At 52.1% G+C, this 17,300-nt stretch overlaps 1 protein-coding gene and 1 pseudogene across 2 annotated transcripts; both read left to right on the forward strand.

Moving 5' to 3' along the window:
* The first annotated feature begins 2,139 nt into the window (after positions 1-2,139).
* Positions 2,140-10,733, forward strand: LOC147965837 (uncharacterized). 2 transcript variants are annotated; one of them, XM_087528445.1, is made up of 4 exons: positions 2,140-7,346; positions 7,430-8,067; positions 8,146-8,662; positions 9,147-10,733. In XM_087528445.1, exons 1-4 carry the CDS (start codon positions 6,435-6,437, stop codon positions 10,155-10,157), a joined length of 3,078 nt encoding a protein of 1,025 aa, XP_087384571.1. In that variant the 5' UTR covers positions 2,140-6,434; the 3' UTR covers positions 10,158-10,733. The 2 variants fall into 2 exon arrangements, with proteins under 2 accessions (XP_087384571.1, XP_087384572.1); XM_087528446.1 differs by lacking the exon at positions 2,140-7,346 and having other exon boundaries at positions 7,925-8,662; positions 9,147-10,723.
* Positions 2,150-4,028, forward strand: LOC147965838 (uncharacterized; annotated as a pseudogene).
* Positions 10,734-17,300: the final 6,567 nt, after the last annotated feature.

Here is a 17,300-nt window from a genome sequence, read left to right on the forward strand (position 1 = left end):
AAGTACAAGGGAAGAACGACCTCCTGAGGAGAGGTTGTCGGCGTTCTAGGAACGGGGGTCCCCAGACTTGCCTGCCTGCGGCCCACGGCATGGCTTTGCTAGTAGGCCCCAACAACCCATCTTCATCAACAAGGCATTCAAGACCCTCGCGAGGGGCCAAGCCTCGCGAGGTGGACGACACAAGACCTCCTCAGGAGCGGCCTCACCAGGATGGCTCGCGAGGGGCAGAGAGTTCAAGGCACGACAAACCTCGCGAGGTTCTAGTGACGTGAGCCATGACGACCAAGGCCAGGCAGGCACCAGTGCACGCAGCGTCCTTGTTGCCTCTTTGGTGCTAAGGGGGCAAGCGCAGGCGCGGAGTACCGAGGCATCAAGCAAAGGTTTCCATATTGGTGCAATGAGACCAAGACCAGCAGGACAACAAGACGGAGGTCACCATGGATCCCAAGACGGCGTCATCACCAGAGCCTTTTGCAGGCAAAGACCACTTTTGTCAGGATAAACTGTACTAGCTGTCCCCTTTCAAATTGGTTGTTGGTGGCTCCCTTCCCGCTCAATATTTGGGGAGAGGATCAGGGCCTCTATAAATAGGACTAGCCACCACCATAGCTAGAGATAGACCGAATGGTAGACGCACAGAGAGAGAAAGAACGGAGCACACACAAGTTCGCCAAGCACAACAACACCTCAACCTCAGGAGGTTGTTCTTCCCTTTGTACTGTTCATTCTCAGCCCAAGAGGCAATCCACCACCACCACCACACCGGAGTAGGGTATTACACCACAACGGTGGCCCGAGCCAGTATAAATCTCGTGTCCTTTGTGGTGCGAGTTCGTCAAATTAGTCTGTAAGATCTTAGCCGAGCTAGGACGTGGATTGATAGGGGGAGATCTTCGCGCGCACCCCAGTGTTCGAACCTTAAGGGTTTTTCCGGAACCCATGATCCAACATTTGGCGCGCCAGGTAGGGGTGCGCCGAAGCTTCCCTTCTGTCGCTCTGCATCACGTTGCCTCATCGTCTCCATGGCGGACGCACGTCGCGCCCGCGCTGAGCGCCGGGCCGCCCTTGCCACCCGCGTTGCTCAGACGCCCCTGTCGGCGGGCCACCCCGTCGCTCTCCGTCGCCTGCCGCCAACGTCGCCACCGGCCCGGTGGGGAAAGAGCAGCAAGCATCCTCGCTGCACCCCTCGGTGCGACCGAACGGCCGCACCGCCACTCCATCACTGGCTCCCGCTGGTTCATCGTCTCATGCTCGTCGCGTTCCCACGGACGCACGGGCCGCACTCCTCATGGCGCATGAGCTCCTGAGCTACCGCCCAGTCGACGACCTCTAGGACTGGCTTGACCACATCGCCGAGCTTGTCCGTGGCGCAGGAGGCTCCCCTGCGCCGTCCCACTCTCTGCCTCGTCCTCCGCCGGCCACAGGCGACATGGCTCATGAAGCACCTCCACCAGCTCATCACCAAGACAGCGCCCTAGCGCCAAGGCGCGCAGCTCCACGGCGCGACCCACCGCGTCCGGCGCCCGTGCGTGAAGAAAGAAGCTGTCAAGAAGTCCCTCGACCGCAAGCGAACGCTCCGCCACTCCTCGCGCCGCCGCACCAGGATCGTTTACTGTGGCAAGGCCCCGCGCCGCTTTCCGTAGTGGTGCGCGGGCGCCAAGACCAAGTTCCACCTCCAAGGCGGGCCCCGGTGACCATGGCCGGCTGTCGCGCCTTCACCCCCGAGCTGCGTAGCGTTGCCTGGCCGAGCAAGTTCAAGCCAGATCTGCCTCCTTGCTACGAAGGCACCCCTGCCCCCGCAGAGTTCCTGTAGCTCTACGGGCTGAGCATCGGGGCAATCAACGGCGACGAGAAAGTCATGGCGAACTGGTTTCCCATGGCTCTCAAGGGTGGCGCCCGCTCCTGGCTTCTGAACCTGCCTCCAGGCTCAATTTCCTCCTGGGATGAGATGCGCAACCACTTCATCGCCAACTTCCAGGGCACTCGCGACCGCCCCCCGGTCGCGGGTGACCTGTGCCACATAAAGCAACAACCAGGAGAGACCCTGCAGAAGTACATCCAGCGCTTCAACAACGCGTGAACCAAGATCCCCAAGGTGACCGACGAGGCCATCATCTTAGCGTTCTCCGACGGCTTCCGCGACGTCAAGATGAAGGAGGAGCTCGCCATCCACGAGGAGCTGTGTACGACCTTGGAGATGTTCAACATCGTGACCAAGTGTGCAAGAGCTGAGGAGGGGCGCCTCTCCCTCCTCGAACTCCCTATTGCGGACCCAGAAGGGAAGAAGACCAAGGCCAAAGACGTGAAACGCAAAGGAGTGGCTGTGCTCGCGGCGGAGCCAGACACCAAGCGCGGCCGACAACTTCCTGAGTCATCCAAGAGCAGCCGACCGTTCTGCGCCTTCCATAACCTGCATACCCACAACACCAGCGACTGTCAAGAACTCAGAGCCATCCGAGACGGACGCTTCGGTCGACGCCCCGAGAACAGCGACCGGGGCTACAACCAAGGAGGAGGACATGGTGGCGGATGCTGGGATGACCGTGGCCCGCGCTAGGAGTGGCACGACTGGCCTCGTGAGGACCGCTGGAAGGATCAACGTCGTGAGGGCGCCTGGAGGGACCAGCCTTGTGAGGACCGTCCTCAAGGCAACGTTGGCCTTCCTCCACTACCGCCACCACCCAGAAGGAATGACGACCACCATCAAGACAAGGGGGCTGGGGGCTTCCAGGAGCCACGCGCTATCGCCTGCATCTTGGGCGGAGCTCAAGCCCCAACCTCGCAGCGTATCTTCAAACAGTTTGCTCGCGAAGTGAATGCAGTCCTCCCCAAGCTCGAGGCCACACGCCCGCTCAGATGGTCCAGGTGCCCCATCACGTTCAGTTCGGCAGATCAGCTCAAGTACGCGGCTACTGCAGGCGTCCTCCCAATGCTTTGTTCACCAGTCATCAGCAACGTGCAAGTTACCAAGACCCTCATCAACGGCGGCGCAGGGCTCAATGTCCTGTCCGTCGACACGTTCGACAACCTCCAAGTGCCATATGACCAGCTTCAACCTACCAAGCCTTTCTCAGGAGTGACCAACGGCTCTACTACCCCGATCGGGCAGGTCCGCCTCCCCGTTACCTTCGGAGAACGCAACAACTACTGCACCGAACTCATTGATTTCGACATCGCCCACATCCGCCTGCCATACAACGCCATCCTCGGGTATCCAGCCCTGGCCAAGTTCCTGGCGCTGACCCATCACGGCTACAATGTCCTCAAGATGCCGGGAAGCGGCAGAATCATCACAGTCCCATGCGAGGAAAGAGACGCGGTGTGCTCCCTCAAGCGTGCCTTCCAAGTTGCGGCAATCGACGACCCCGACAGCCAGGACGAGCGCCCTCCTGAGGCTACCCCCAAGAAGAAGAAGCAGTTGCACCATGTAGGGCCTCAGGCAAGCCGCGCCTCATCAGGATTGGAGCCCACGCCTGGGGCGCCTCCCTCCATCGCATAGGAAGGTGCGCCTAGCGCCCCTCTCGGGCAGGGCTCGGAGGCTCTCTTCTGGAGGGCCTCAGACTTTGCCAACATCACGAGGGAGGCACTCGGGCACCACTTGGAGGCGTGCTTCGTGGCACGTTTCCCTCAGGAGAACACAGGGCAAGGAGTTCCCACCATTCAGGAGTTCATCACCAAGACCACTCAGGACGATGCGCGGCGACCGCCGCTCACCAGGAGCAGCTCCCCATCCAGGCGAGGATGTCGGGTTGCGCGTCTGCATCGACGTCCCAGGGCTCAACCGGGCCGCCTCTCAGGAGCTTTTCTGGCCTTCGCGCGTGGGACGCTGCGAGGACCCACCTCACAGCTACGTTCGCATGCCTTTTGGCCTGCCGAGCGTGGCGACCGCCTATCAACGCAACCTGCAAAGCATCCTCGCAGCTCAGGAGGCCAGGCACCACGCTGTGCTGGTGGAGATGAAGACGGTCCTCAAGGAACCCCCTGGACCCCCAGAGCCTCCCGAGGCTCAGGGCCCCTATGGCTCATGAGGAGCAGCCCCTTCGCCGCATACCTTCAGCTGCCCCAACTCTCCTTCATTAACAGAACTAGGTGACATTTTCCAAATTCTTTCAGCTGGGAGCGCCCCCAGGGCTGCGTGGGTCCGTCCTTGTGGCATGTATCTTTCCTTTTTATGTCTTTACCTTACCTTGTTGGGGGCGCCCCTCGGGCTGCATCATCCCCAAGCCGCTCGGGCCTGACCAGTGGCATGCATCTTCCCTGCATTTACCTAAGCTAGGTTGCCTTTCATGCTTGATCTATCTATGACTATCACCTGCTTGATTGTCGCTCACCATGGGAGCCGCGCGCCGGTCGTCTTTCTTCAGGACCCTTCGCGTTGTCTAACCACCTCGTAGGACCAAGACAACAAACAAGAACCAAGACCAGGCGCAAACCGCCTTGAGGTAGGGCCTCGTGAGTTCCCCGCTGACTCACGAGTGTCCAGACACACCTCGTCTAGCCCTGCCGTGCAAGCCACGTGTCAGGGCGGGGCTGTACATGCCCCGGGGGCTCTCCGCAATAGGGAGTCCCCTCTCACGCGCTAGAAGCAAACCAGCAATCACCACGGAAACCGGTGCCCTTCCTCACGCTAACTTGCAAGGACTTCCTGAGGGCCACAGGAGGCGGTACCGCAGACTCTCCCTCTTATCTCATGCGATTCGCTTGCACGTTAAAAGGGGGGCTCCTGAGCATCGCGCCTTAGGAGCTCTTGCTGGCTCTCCAGCCCTCACCCCCTGGCCTTGACCATGGCACGTGACCTGGCATACCAGCGGCGGCTGAGCTTGCTCGAGGGCCGGGACCTGAGGACGCAGAGCACCAGGAAGAACATGGAGAGGAGGGGGAGACCCGCACGGGCCTGGCCAAGCTACACTATAATGGCCGACGTACGAGTTCGGCACGACTCAAGGAGCCGACCCCGGACAGCCAAGAGAAGCTCTCCCTCTGGATCCACCAGTCGCTACGGCACGAGACCCTCTGTCGGGGGGTTGTCACGGCAGATGTCCTAGAGAAAGGACCTAGTCGTGGAGCCATCGCGACGGGTTAGCTTGAAGGGGTTAAAGCGGACACAAGGACGCAAGGGGAATTTATACTAGTTCGGCCCCTTCAATGAAGGTAAAAGCCTACGTCTAGTTGTGATGGAATTGATGGGTGTTTCGATGACTAGGGAGCAAACCAGCTTCGCCTATGTCTCGAGTTGCCGTCCCCCTCTTGAACCACCGCCGGGTCGCCCCCTTATATACACGGGTGACGCCTGTCGGTTCAGAGAGTCCCAACACCGGTTCATACTCGTATCCGGGTTGGTCTCTCCTTGTTCCTAACTTATAGTACAAGTATATGTACAAACGCCGGTATACGGCTACAGGTTTTAAGCCGACTACGGGCCCTACGCCTTTACCTGCCTCTTTGGGCTTTAACACCTTTGAACTACTGATGAAGTTAATCCGGCCCAGGTAGGCCGGTTTACGCCCAGTAGTAATATCCCCAACATTAGGCCCCAGATTGATTTGAACAGGTTCATGTCAATCCTTAGCAAAAAATCTTCGTCTTCAACATCTTCTTGTAGTTGTTGAACCGCTGTGATGTCATCTTCTCTGTTTGCTGTAAACCGGCGTGACATCATCTATCATAAAGAAAAACATCCATGATATCTTCTTGTTTAATAGATTCGCAATGACCGAGGTGACAGATCCACTTCCAAAATCTGCGGTCCCTTGATTCACGCGCCTGACACATGTCCTTTGCCTTATAAATAGGTCTGAAGGGTCATTTCCTTTCTCCCCTTCGTGCCCTTCCTCTTCGTCTTCTTCGCGTCGCCAGTCTCAGAGCTCCGCCGCCGCCGTCGTCTTCTGCATCATCTTTGGCCGCTGCATCAACCTGAACGCACCAGAAAACCGCAGCGACCTTCCGCGTCTTCCTCAGCTCTGGTAGGTCTTCTGCTTTTCTCAACATAGATCTGATCTAGGGCTTCGTGTTCTTGCGGTGTTCATCACCTGTTCATACTCATGTACTAGCTCCTGGATGCACATGTGAACCCTTGCTTTGTGTAGCGGTAACTTTTAGTATCCGCCGTTAGTTTCCTGCCCAAAACCGTAGATCTCACATATACTTCTGCCCATTGATTCAATACTGTTCTGCTTTGATCTTCGACTATTTTTCTTATTTTCTGAACTTGCTTCAGATCCAACGCCGTAACAAGACCTTGTGAAACCTGTTTCTGCATACTTAACCATCCGCAATCTCAATTGCTTCAATGTTTAGATCAGGCGGTTTAACCTGATAGAAAATTTTCCAAACCGGTATATGCCATTAGTCCCCTTGTGGAACCACCATATGTTGTTGCTTCATAAAACTCCGGTTTAGATAGATCTGCTTCCGGTTTAACGTTGCACATATCAATGTACCTTGTAGATTTCATCATGGCCAAGAAAGTGTATGAGTGCAACTGGGTCCCTTCTCGCGTCACAGAGGATCAACTAGACGATTTAGTCCTGATTGGCGCCTTGGGCAGCAAAGACACCATCCATTGGAGGGCTCCTGGCAAAGAATGCCCCCCCCCCACACCTCGAGAAGGAGAGGTTGTTGTCTTCGTAGACCACTTAGCCTGGGGTTTTAAACCGCCCGGTTCTAAATTTTACCGGGATGTTCTAGCTGATTTCCAACTCCATCCGCAAGACACTGGCCCCAACTCTGTTACAAATATGTGCCACTTCCAAGTGCTCTGTGAGGTGTTCTTTCAAGAGGAGCCCACAGTGGAATTATTCAGAGATCTTTTCCATCTAAACCGCCGTACTGAGTTTACTGATGGCTCTAATACGGAGTTGGGTGGCATGGCGATTCAAAAAAGGAAAGAGGTCACATACCCTCACGCCAAGCTGCACAGTCACCCCAAGGAGTGGAATCAGACATGGTTCTACTGCAAAGACACCTCCCCTGCTGGTGAGAATCCCTTGCCTGGTTTTCGTCCGGAGCGGCTCAGCAATACCCATCCTTTTCCTCAACGATTGACTGCCCAGGAGAGAAGCAAATATGCTCCCCAGTTGTCAAAGCTCAGAGCCTTTATGGCCAACGGTTTAACAGGGGTTGACCTTGCTCGCTGTTGGATATCATGGAGCATACTGCCCCTTAGTCAGTGCTCTGGTTTGATGTGCGAATATACTGATAGTGTGGATGACCCACTGCGACATTCAAGACTCCAGCTGTCCGGTGAAGAAATCACGGAGGCTGTGCGTAAGATACTGAATGAACCGGAGCACATCTGCGCTAGAACCGGCCTGCTTCCCTTCTGCGCCACCAACAAACCGCCAGCTGTAAGACTTTGATTTTTCTCTTTGCTGAATCTGTTATCGATATGTCTGGCCATTGTTTCTAATATCAGTGTCTGCATAATCAGGGTGATGATCCGTTTTGGAGCAAAAAGCTGCCGCAGGAGAAACCAGAGAAAACAGATAAACCGGAAAGAGCAACCCGGCAAAAAACTAAATTTGTGAAGAAGACTGCCCACCGGAAAAGAACCACTGCATCTTCTAATCCGGCCCCTGATGACGAGGTGGATAATCCGGACTTTGAGGTAGATCTTGACTCACTTGGTTTATTTTTCATGCATCTTATTGATGATGATATTTGTCAGGATGATGCCGAAGCCAGCCATGCGGATGTTGCAGAGGTAATTATTCTCTCTTCCGATTCAGAAACTTTGCCTTCACAAAAAATCCGTCAGGCAAACCGGAAAGTTAAATTTTCTCATCCTCTTGCTTATTTGGATCCTAAACTTCTTATGAAGACTCAACAACACGAAGCTCGCCGCACCACCCGGCACAGCGGCCAGGTAGCTACCTCTGCCGGTTTACCGAACAGTCCGGTTCGGAAACGTCATTCCGAGGTCTCTAATTCGCTTGTCAGTACTTGTCCTAAAGCGGGCTGCTTTCGTCAACCTCTTAATCCGTCTGACTCCGATTATCAGGCTATTTCCCACTCATCTTCTGGCGAGTCGTCGGCTACTCAGCTCCCACCGCTCAAAACGGTGCTTGGGTAAGCTATATTTATTGTGATGTTTGCAGTATATTGCCTTAGAACATATGCTATATTTAATTTTGTTATTTTTCTCAGGGCCAAACCTAGGCCGAGCAAGAAGGCCCGCCTGGATAGAGCGGCCGAAGAAGATGTCATTCTTGAACCAGGCACAACACCCAATCTTGAAGCGGCTATTCCTGAGGATATTCCCAATGATCCACCACAGCCAGATGATGATCTTACTGCTGAGGAAAGACCTACTGATACCTCAGGTCCTATCCATCAGCCCACAGGTTCCCTCCGGGTTGAAAGCTCCACCGGTCTCGCGAAACCTACTGACAAGCCAACAGCTCCAGTGCAAACCGGCGGTACCAATGATGATGAAGTTGTCATTACTGGCACTGGCCATACTGAGCCAAGCAACCCTGTCGCTTTATCCAAACATTCTGCCAAGGAGGAATTAGCTGCTTTTGGCAAAGGCAAGTGGAATGCTGATCTGACGGCTTACGCTGCTCTGAACGCCCGAGATATCCATTCCGACTATCTGAACCGGCTGTATACCAGCCGTGACTATGAAGTCGGTCTGGTTAATATGATGAAGGATAAATATGAGGTAACTTCCATATGCTCCTTCTTGCTTGTATGCTTTCATTCTTGTTGACTCTCCTAGCCCCTAAGGGCCGATTTTAAATATTCTTTCAAACCGGGACTTAATAATATGAATCTTGATGCTTTGAAATTTGCTGATGTAGTCCCCAAGGGCCGGTTCAACTTAGCGTAGTTAAACCGGTACTTTAAGTAAATGAAACTGCCGCATCAGAATACATATGATCAAATAGCCATTAGCCCCCAAGTGCCAAGTTGAATACTTGTATTGAGCTTGGGACTTTGTAAACAATTGAAAGATGAAGATCAAATATGCATTAGCCCCCAAGTGCCAAGTTGAATACTTGTATTGAGCTTGGGACTTTGTAAATCATTGAAAGATGAAGATCGAATATGCATTAGCCCCCAAGTGTTAAGCACATAACTTGTTGTGTGGTTGGCACTTGAATCCTTCTACCGATTTGTTGAAACATATATCTGTCTGCCTGCAGGCGGAGCTGAAGGCGAAAGAAAACCAAGTCGTCGATCTTCAAGAAAACTTGAAAACCCAACAAGCTGAAACCTCCAAAGTAAAAGAGGAATTGGCCAGTGCCTTAAGCGCCATGGAACAACTTAAGGAGAACTTCAAGAAGAAACGGGCGGATTGGGTCACTGAAAAGTCCGCTTTGACCAAACGAGCAGAGGATGCCGAGGCTGCATTAAAACCAGTGACAGATGAACTGACCAGCATAAAGCGGCACGTTCATGCCATGACCACTGCTATCTTTGGTAAGCCATCTTGCCTTCTGAATTGGTTCTGCCTTCTTTACAGGGTCGCTGGTTTATTAACCCTTTATGGTATTTCAGGGACACGCATTGGTCACTTGGGGTCAGATGTGCGGAGGAAACTGAAAGCCGCCTATACCTTAGTTGAACAATTGTACACTGGTGCCCAGCGGATCATCTGCACCGCATCTCATAACAAACCGGCGCCCAATTTGATTCAAGATACTCTGATGAAACTGTCAGTGCTTCCTGCCCGGGTTGAAGAGCTGAAGAAATCTACTGCTCGAACCGGTGCAATCAATGCTTTAATCCGGGCAAAAGCCTGGGTGCCGGATTTTGATCCTATTGAAGCGGCTCAGGGTTATCCCAGCTTGAAGGAAGACGGGTCAGAATTTGGTGAAGCGGATTTGCGAGCCATAAACCGGGAGGTACGTCCGCTAGCTTGTCAACTGGCTGAGGAGGCAGATTTGTCTCATTATCAAGCCAAATATGACAGCCAGAACAAGCGAATAGCTGCACCAATCCATGAATCGGAAAACCTGATCCCTCCAATCCGTAAGCATACTTACGCTCCCGATATTGATCCGTCTTCGCTAATCCATGATGAAGCTGTTTTTCAAGCATTAATGGGAATCGACTGGACAACTGTGGATTTCCAGCCACTGGGTAAAGAAACGGAAGCTGAAGCGGCGCAGGATGACCCACAACCATCAGGCCAGGCTGGTGGCCAATCTTAAACCGGAAGCCGGTTTTAAAACTATCTCTCCTATGTGAAAAACAATTATGTTATTATGGGCACCATGTTGCCTTGTAATAGGCTAGCTGATACCTTTGACGTTAATATGCCTTCGTGCATAACGTGTCCTTCCTGTGGTAATGAACTTTCCAAAATACTTTCTGCCACCGTTGAGTGTGAATTGGCTTGGCCAACCTTGAAGCGGAGTTTTGTAAACCCACACTGTTGGAGGAAATAACGACTCATGTACATATGTATAATCAAATATGAAATATATCATACCTGTGACATTGAATCACATCGTTGGTTTTACCAACTTTTAGTAGTAAGGGTGATAACCCAAAATTTGAGTACTGATAATTCCTTCCATATTGTGCCGGTTTATAATAAAACCGTGCCGGGTTGTGATAAACACCGTGTTACTCCGTAAGAGGATGTTAACAACAAGGAAAAAACCGGGCAAATAGTCTCCGGATTGACGTGAACTGTGTTCCATCAATTGATTGGTTAAAAAACTTTGCTGGTTTAAAGAACACAATAAAAAGCAAAAAAACCCTTCAAAGAAAAGTATGAAGCAAAAGCAACGACAAAAACATTTGCCAAAAAAGATTTATTTAAGGTGATCAAATGGCGTAACCATGGTCAAACACGACCAAGCTCCCGTTAGGTGTAACTATGGTTCTAGTTAGCCAGGTCCCCAAGTGATTCTTGTGGCATTTATGCCGACCAAATGGCGTGGTCATGGTTCGGGTTCGACCAAGCCCCCAAGTGATTCTGTGGCCTTAGGCCGATCAAGAGGCGTGACTGGTTCAGACGTGACCAAGTCCCCAAGTGATCTGGTGGCTTTCGCCTATCAAGAGGCATGGTATTGGTTCGGACACGACCAATCCTCCAAGTGATATAACACAATGCTTTTAGCAAAGCGAACTCAAGGGGTAAACCGGAGGCCGCTTTAGAGCAACTCCGTGTAACCTCACATGATGTAAAAGAACAGATACCCCGCTTTAGCTGAGGTTCCGGTTTATTATCATAATATATACATTGTCATAATATGTACATAAGTATGGCCAATGGCTCAGGTATAGTAAGGCCGAAGATGAGCTATATTCCATGGCCAGCTAGTCTCCTCCTCTGATGTACGTGAGTCCTTATGCTCTCGAATATCAATCATATAGTACGACCCGTTGTGCAGATTCTTGCTGACCACGAAAGGACCCTCCCAAGGTGGGGATAGCTTATGCATACCAGTCTGATCTTGGATGAGCGGAAGCACCAAATCTCCTTCCTGAAAGGCTCTGGTTCTGACTCGGCGACTATGATAACGACGAAGATCCTACTGATAAATCGCCGATCGGGCGGCTGCGATGTCACGCTCTTCATCCAACCGGTCCAAGGCATCTTGCCGTGCTGTCTCGTTGTCCGCTTCAATATAAGCCGTGACACGAGGTGAATCATGACGGATATCACTGGGGAGAACCGCATCTGCTCCATAAACCATGAAGAACGGTGTGTATCATGTTGATCTGTTGGGTGTTGTATTGATGCTCCATAACACAGATGGTAATTCTTCTACCCAACAACCCGGCGTTCTCTGCAAAGGAACCATGAGCCGGGGCTTGATGCCTCTCAAGATCTCTTGATTAGCTCTTTCTGCTTGACCATTGGACTGTGGATGTGCCACCGATGAAACGTCGAGCCGGATGTGCTCCCGTTCGCAGAACTCCTTCATAGCACCTTTGGACAAATTGGTACCGTTATCTGTGATAATACTGTGCGGAAATCCAAACCAAAAAATCACCTTTTTGATGAACTGAACCGCCGTGGCCGCATCACATTTGCTAACAGGTTCTGCCTCCACCCACTTTGTAAACTTGTCCACCGCCACCAGGAGGTGGGTCTTCTTATCTTTGGACCTTTTGAAAGGCCCAACCATATCCAGCCCCCAAGTCGCAAACGGCCAAGTAATTGGAATCATCCTCAATTCTTGAGCCGGTACATGAGCACGTCTTAAAAACCTTTGGCAACCATCACATCGTCTGACCAGATCCTTCGCATCAGCATGAGTAGTTAACCAATAGAAACCATGGCGAAACGCTTTAGCCACCAGAGACTTTGAACCGGCGTGGTGACCACAATCTCCTTCGTGGATCTCACGCAAAATTTCACGGCCTTCTTCAGGAGACACGCAACGTTGAAAAGCTCCTGACACACTGCAATGATGCAACTCACCGTTGATGATAGCCATGGACTTGGATCGCCGGATTATCTGCCGGGCCAGAATCTCATCTTCTGGCAACTCGCCCCGGTTCTTGTACGCCAGGTAAGGAAGCGTCCAATCCGGAATAATATGAAGAACTGCCACCAATTGAGCCTCCGGATCAGGAATAGCCAAATCCTCTTCACCAGGGATCTTCACCGACGGATTGTGCAGCACATCCAGAAAAACATTGGGCGGGACCGGTTTGCGCTGAGAGCCCAGCCGGCTTAAAGCGTCCGCCGCTTCATTTTTCCGCCGGTCCACGTGGTCCACCTGATAACCTCGGAAATAACCTGCAACAATATCCACCTCCCGACGATATGCTGCCATGAGTGGGTCCTTGGAATCCCAAGTGCCAGACACTTGCTGAGCCACAAGGTCCGAGTCACCGAAGCACTTAACTCGACTTAGATTCATCTCTTTAGCCATCTGGAGACCATGGAGCAAGGCTTCATACTCAGCTGCATTGTTAGTACAAGGGAACATTAAACAGAGAACATAACAAAACTTATCACCTTGTGGGGAAGTTAATACGACTCCAGCCCCCAAGCCTTCCAACTACCTGGATCCGTCAAAATGGATGGTCCAATACGTATGATCCGGCTTTTCTTCAGGTGCTTGCATTTCCGTCCAATCATTAATGAAATCAACAAGTGCTTGAGACTTAACCGTTGTTCGGGGCACATACTTCAAACCGTACGGTCCCAGCTCTATAGCCCACTTTGCAATCCGGCCAGTTGCTTCCCGGTTCTGGATGATATCCCCCAAAGGAGCAGAACTGACCACTGTAATTGGGTGCCCTTGGAAGTATTGCTTAAGCTCCCGACTTGCCATAAAAACTCCGTACACCAGCTTCTGCCAATGCGGATACCTTTGCTTGGACTCAATGAGTACCTCGCTGATATAATAGACCGGACGTTGAACCGGATGCTCCTTACCTGTCTCCTTTCGCTCCACCACCATAGCCACGCTGACCGCACGAGCAGTAGCAGCAACATATAGCAGTAACGGCTCCTTGTCAATGGGAGCGGCGAGCACAGGCGGATTGGCCAATTGCCGCTTTAAGTCCTCAAATGCTTCATCCGCAGCAGAACTCCAGATGAACTGACCCGTCTTCTTTAACATCTGATATAAAGGGATCGCCTTCTCCCCAAGGCGGCTGATAAACCGGCTTAACGCGGCAATCCAGCCTGCCAGGCGTTGAACATCATTGATACACTTCGGTTTAGCCAGGGAGGTGATAGCTGTGATCTTCTCCGGATTAGCCTCAATTCCCCTGTTGGACACCAGAAAACCCAATAACTTGCCCGTCGGTACACCAAAGACACACTTGTCCGGATTGAGCATCATCTTGTACGTCCTTAGGTTATCAAAGGTTTCCTTCAAATCGTCAAACAGAGTCTCCTTCTCCCTGGATTTAACTATGATATCATCCACGTAAGCATGTACATTACGGCCAATCTGCTTGTGAAGACAATTTTGTACACACCGTTGATAAGTTGCCTGGGCACTTTTGAGCCCAAAAGGCATAGACACATAGCAGAAGGATCCAAAGGGAGTTATGAATGTCGTCTTCTCCTGGTCCTTAACTGCCATCTTGATCTGATGATAGCCAGAATATGCGTCCAAAAAACTTAAACGCTCACAACCCGCCGTAGCATCAATGATTTGATCAATACAGGGGAGGGCAAAAGGATCTGCTGGACAAGCCTTATTAAGATCTGTGTAATCTACACACATGCGCCAGGTGCCATTTTTCTTAAGGACCAGCACCGGATTGGCAAGCCACTCAGGGTGAAAAACTTCAATAATAAAGCCAGCTGCTAAGAGCCTGGCTACCTCTTCTCCAATTGCCTTGCGTCTTTCTTCGTTAAACCGGCGGAGGAACTGTTTCACCAGTTTATATTTAGGATCCACATTAAGTATGTGCTCAGCGAGTTGCCTCGGTACACCTGGCATGTCAGAGGGTTTCCATGCAAAAATGTCCCGATTCTCACGGATGAACTTGATGAGCGCGCTTTCCTATTTTGGATCCAAGTTGGCACTGATGTTGAACTGCTTGGACGAATCACCAGGTACGAAGTCAACCAGCTTAGTTTCTGCTGCCGATTTGAACTTCAGGGCCGAATTGTGCTCCGTAGTTGGCTTCTTCAACGGAGTCATGTCCGCCGGATCAACATTGTCTTTATAGTATTTCAACTCCTCGGTGGCACAAACCGACTCTGCATAAGCCGCATCTCCTTCCTCGCATTCCAAAGCGATTTTGCGGCTTCCGTGAACCATTATTGTCCCCTTGTGACCCGGCATCTTGAGCTGCAAATACACATAACAGGGCCGAGCCATAAACTTGGCGTATGCCGGACGCCCAAACAGGGCATGATATGGACTTTGGATTTTCACCACTTCAAACGTTAATGTCTCCGACCTGGAATCATGATCATCCCCAAAGGCCACTTCAAGAGCTATCTTACCAACGGGATATGCTGATCTGCCAGGCACTACACCATGGAATACTGTATTGGACGGTTGGAGATTCTTATCTGTTAGTCCCATACGACGGAAGGTCTCATAGTATAGGATGTTAATGCTGCTTCCTCCATCCATGAGCACCTTGGTGAACTTGTAACCTCCCACCTGAGGCGCCACCACCAGAGCCAACTGACCCAGATTATCGACCTGGAGTGGGTGATCCTCTCTGCTCCATATGATTGGCTATTCAGACCAACGTAGATAACGGGGTGTGGCCGGTTCAACAGAGTTGACTGCCCGCCTCTGAACCTTCCGGTCTCGCTTGTCCAAGCTAGTGGTAAAGACATGGTACTGCCCACTACTCAACTGCTTTGGGTTGCTTTGGTAACCTGACTGTTGCTGCTGTTGGTTGTAACCACCCTGGTTGTTCTGACTATTTTGACCATTATGCCCGCCCGGATTACCATTAAATCCTGAACCGGAACTTCCTCCACCGTAACCCAGCCCGGATCCTGAGCCGCCGCCAGATCCATGATCATACCGAAAATTATTAGAATTCTTGAACTCCTGCATAATAAAACAATCCTTCCAAAGGTGGTTTGCGGGCTCCTCCTTCGTCCCATGTTTTGGACAGGGCTGGTTTAGCAAATAGTTCAGGCGGTTTGGGTTGGGGTTGGGCGCTCCACTATGATTTTTCGGCCTGCCCTTGCGCCGCTGGCCATTGTCCTGTACATTGGTATTAGCCACAAAATCCATGTTGCCATCCGCTTTATGCTTGCCTCCTCCGCCATTGCCTACCCAGTGATGCTGCTGACCTTTGGAGCTGCTGTTCTTCTTCCCCTTGCCTGTCTTGTCATCATCAGACTCGGGATCCTTGGTACTATTAGAATCAACATATTTTACCAAAGCGGCCATGAGGGTTCCCATGTCGGTGCAATGACGCTTCATATGTCCCAATTTCAACTTCAGGGGCCCAAACCGGCAGTTGCCTTCTAGGGTTAATACTGCAGTGTCAGCGTTGATGCGGTCTGAGGAGTGCAACACTTGTGAAACCCGGCGCACCCAATGAGTCATTGACTCTCCTTCCTCCTGGACGCATGCAGCTAAGTCCACTATCGACATAGGCTGTTTACAGGTATCCTTGAAATTGTTGATAAACCAGGCTCGTAATTGGGCCCACGAGCTGATAGAATTAGCGGGCAAGCTTTTTATCCAAGTACGGGCCGTTCCTTCAAGCATCATGGTGAAGTATTTTGCACACGCCGTGTCATCCACATCAAGCATCTCCATGGCCATCTCATAGCTCTCTACCCATGTCTCTGGTGGTTGATCCGCCGTATAATTTGGTACCTTGCGTGGGCCTTTGAAATCCTTGGGCAGGCGCATGTTGCGTAAAGCGGGGATGAGGCAAGGCACCCCCAAAGAACTAGAAGTAACACCAGGTTCGATCGAAATGGTTGGACGAACCGGCGTGAGCTGCCGAGCCTGAGTTGTGCGGCTAACTCGGCCTCCCTGCGCGCTCGGGCCCGGTTCACCACTTCCTGAGCGTCATCAGCACCACCCGTCGGGTTGTTACCATGGGGTGCTCCACGTCGTTCATTACTCGACACTGCTGGTTCATCCATATGTCTGCTATAACTCCGGCTTGGACGGGGGGTCGAGTGGATCCGGTCGCGGCTGTACGAGTACGCTTCCTGTTGGGCCAAAGCTGTCCTCAGAAGTTCCTTGACCCGTCGCGTCTCTACTGCCTGTGGCGAGTCACCTTCAATTGGAATGGCCTCCAGCCGTGCAGCAGCGGCAACAAGGTTGTCCATTGGGTTGGAATAATGACCCGGAGGTGTTAAAGCATCCCAAGGTATAACGGTGTTTTGACAAGGCGGGTCCATCTGACGGGGCTGAACCGGCGCACCGGTCCCAGGGGCTTCTGCCTGGTTCCCCTCCAGCGGATTGTTGGCTCTTGGTCCTGGAGTGTTGAAAAGGTCCCTGGCCTCGAAAACCGGAGGTAAGCGGGATTGGTGCTTCCTCCTCATGACTTCATGCGACGCGCTCTGGTCCAACATAAGCATGTAGGCCTGTGCATCTAAAGCGGCCCGCTCTGCGGCCATCCTGGTGTCCTTAGCCGCCAGATCCGTTTTGGCCCGGGTGATTTGTTCCTTTACCTTTGCAATCTCCATGTTGTGAGCGTCCTGATCTGGCGGATTAACTTCTGCCATAAGCACAGCCAACGCATCAAACAGTTCTGATAGAACCTGAGCCGGCGGGCGCACAGGGCCTCCTGCCCCGGCAGCCGTTGCCGCTGCTGAACCGGAGATCGCTGCCACTGCTGTCGAAGAGTGAAGCGCTGCTTGTGTTCCGGTCATAAATATTCCAACCCGGTTAGGCAGATCAGAGGGGTCCGGAATACTGTCACCATCGGAA

Source organism: Triticum urartu, chromosome 6A (genome assembly GCF_056163025.1).
Source record: "Triticum urartu cultivar PI428250 chromosome 6A, HENAU_Tu73, whole genome shotgun sequence".
Taxonomy (NCBI): domain Eukaryota; kingdom Viridiplantae; phylum Streptophyta; class Magnoliopsida; order Poales; family Poaceae; genus Triticum; species Triticum urartu.

Excerpts from the sequence above, each read along its gene's own strand:
- LOC147965837 (XM_087528445.1), top strand. The coding sequence starts at position 6,435 with ATGTACCTTGTAGATTTCATCATGGCCAAGAAAGTGTATGAGTGCAAC. Across the intron at positions 7,347-7,429 it reads CCACCAACAAACCGCCAGCT|GGTGATGATCCGTTTTGGAG; the intron begins GTAAGACTTTGA and ends CTGCATAATCAG. Across the intron at positions 8,068-8,145 it reads CCGCTCAAAACGGTGCTTGG|GGCCAAACCTAGGCCGAGCA; the intron begins GTAAGCTATATT and ends TATTTTTCTCAG.